Source organism: Emiliania huxleyi (assembly GCF_000372725.1).
Source record: "Emiliania huxleyi CCMP1516 unplaced genomic scaffold EMIHUscaffold_6046, whole genome shotgun sequence".
NCBI classification, from domain to species: domain Eukaryota; phylum Haptophyta; order Isochrysidales; family Noelaerhabdaceae; genus Emiliania; species Emiliania huxleyi.
Window position 1 is genome coordinate 1 of NW_005197469.1, and position 1,252 is coordinate 1,252.

The following is a 1,252-nucleotide window of genomic DNA, read 5'->3' on the forward strand; positions in this document are numbered from 1 at the left end:
TTCCTCATCCTGGGGCCGAGCGGACAGGAGGACGCCCCCCCATCCCCCGCGGGCTTTTGCATGTACCGCGGAATCCTCGAGGGGGAGGGCCCCGTCCTTTATGTTTAGGAGTTGCAGCTCACGGCGGGGGGGGGACACCTCCGAGAGAGGTCCAGGCATCCCCCGCTTTCCCGCCCCCACGGGCCCACCTTTCGCACCCTTTGGCACCCCCCTCCCGCTGGAGGCCCGTTCTTCTTCGGGGCCGAAGAGTACCGCGGCAAGGGGCTCGGCAAATTTGTGATGCAGCTCCTCGAGCTCCTCGCCAAAAAGCACAAGATGCAGTTCATGATGCTGCCCGTCTTCAAGAACAAAGAGGGGGGGATGGGAATCCCCCCCCCCCCCCCCCCCGCCGCCGCCGCCGCCGCCGCGCTCTGACAGCCACCGCCCTAGCGCCCGCTGTCATGCTGAACAGCCCTCACCGCCGCCCTCACCTACACCACCGCCCGAACCAGCCCGCCCCGCCTCTGCCGCAGGGGCGATGCGCTTCTACCTGGACCGGCTCAAGTACTCTGTGGACGAGACGTCGCCCTCGCGCTGCGCGGTGGACGACGAGTCTTCGTACGAGATCCTCTCAAAGTGCCTCGACAAGGAGCTGCTCAAGGGCGCGGTGCAGGGCGCCGACGACCTCGGCCCGCGCCTGCGCAACGTGGCGCTCAACTAGGAGCGGGGCGAGGCCGTGCGGCGGCTGCAGGCTGCAGGGCGCCTCGCACCCTCAAACAAAACTCCAAATGACGTGTGAGTGTTAGAGTTTTTGGTATGTCTAATAATCTCTCTCTCTCACCCTCTGTCGTGGACTGTGGGCACAGTTAGGGCTTAGGCGTTAGGGCAATGGTTGGGTAGTAGGGCTAGAGGGTCGCTCTACACTTAGCCTCGGGGTGGTCGGGCGCCAGGCGCCCAGTCGATTGCCGCATAGTTCGTCGTAGTAGCCCTATCATAAACCTCTTATTCACACCTTGCACTTTGAAAAAAGAAATATCCGACCTTTGTCGAAGATCCGGAGGGTTTATCAGAGCATCACCCATGATGGAGTAGTCACAGATAAGCCGGATGAAGATTCTGCCCCACACAGCCCCCTACCCCTTCACCCTCGCCTCGCTGCTTGGTGTTTCTGAACACGCAGTCGTCCACGCTGTGGGGGTTGTGCGGGTTGTGTCTGGGAGGGAGGGAGTGGGGTGCAGGTTGCTCACCCACGGCACCGGGCCGGTGCTTGCAC

General features: G+C 63.2%; 1 protein-coding gene across 1 annotated transcript; it reads left to right on the forward strand.

The window, feature by feature from the left end:
- Positions 1-100: 100 nt before the first annotated feature.
- On the forward strand, positions 101-700 carry EMIHUDRAFT_257329 (hypothetical protein; the record flags this gene model as incomplete). The annotated part of the gene is made up of 3 exons (XM_005764095.1): positions 101-110; positions 224-336; positions 545-700. The coding sequence occupies 3 exons, from the start codon at positions 101-103 to the stop codon at positions 698-700; spliced, it is 279 nt and encodes a 92-aa protein (XP_005764152.1).
- Between the last annotated feature and the right edge of the window lie 552 nt (positions 701-1,252).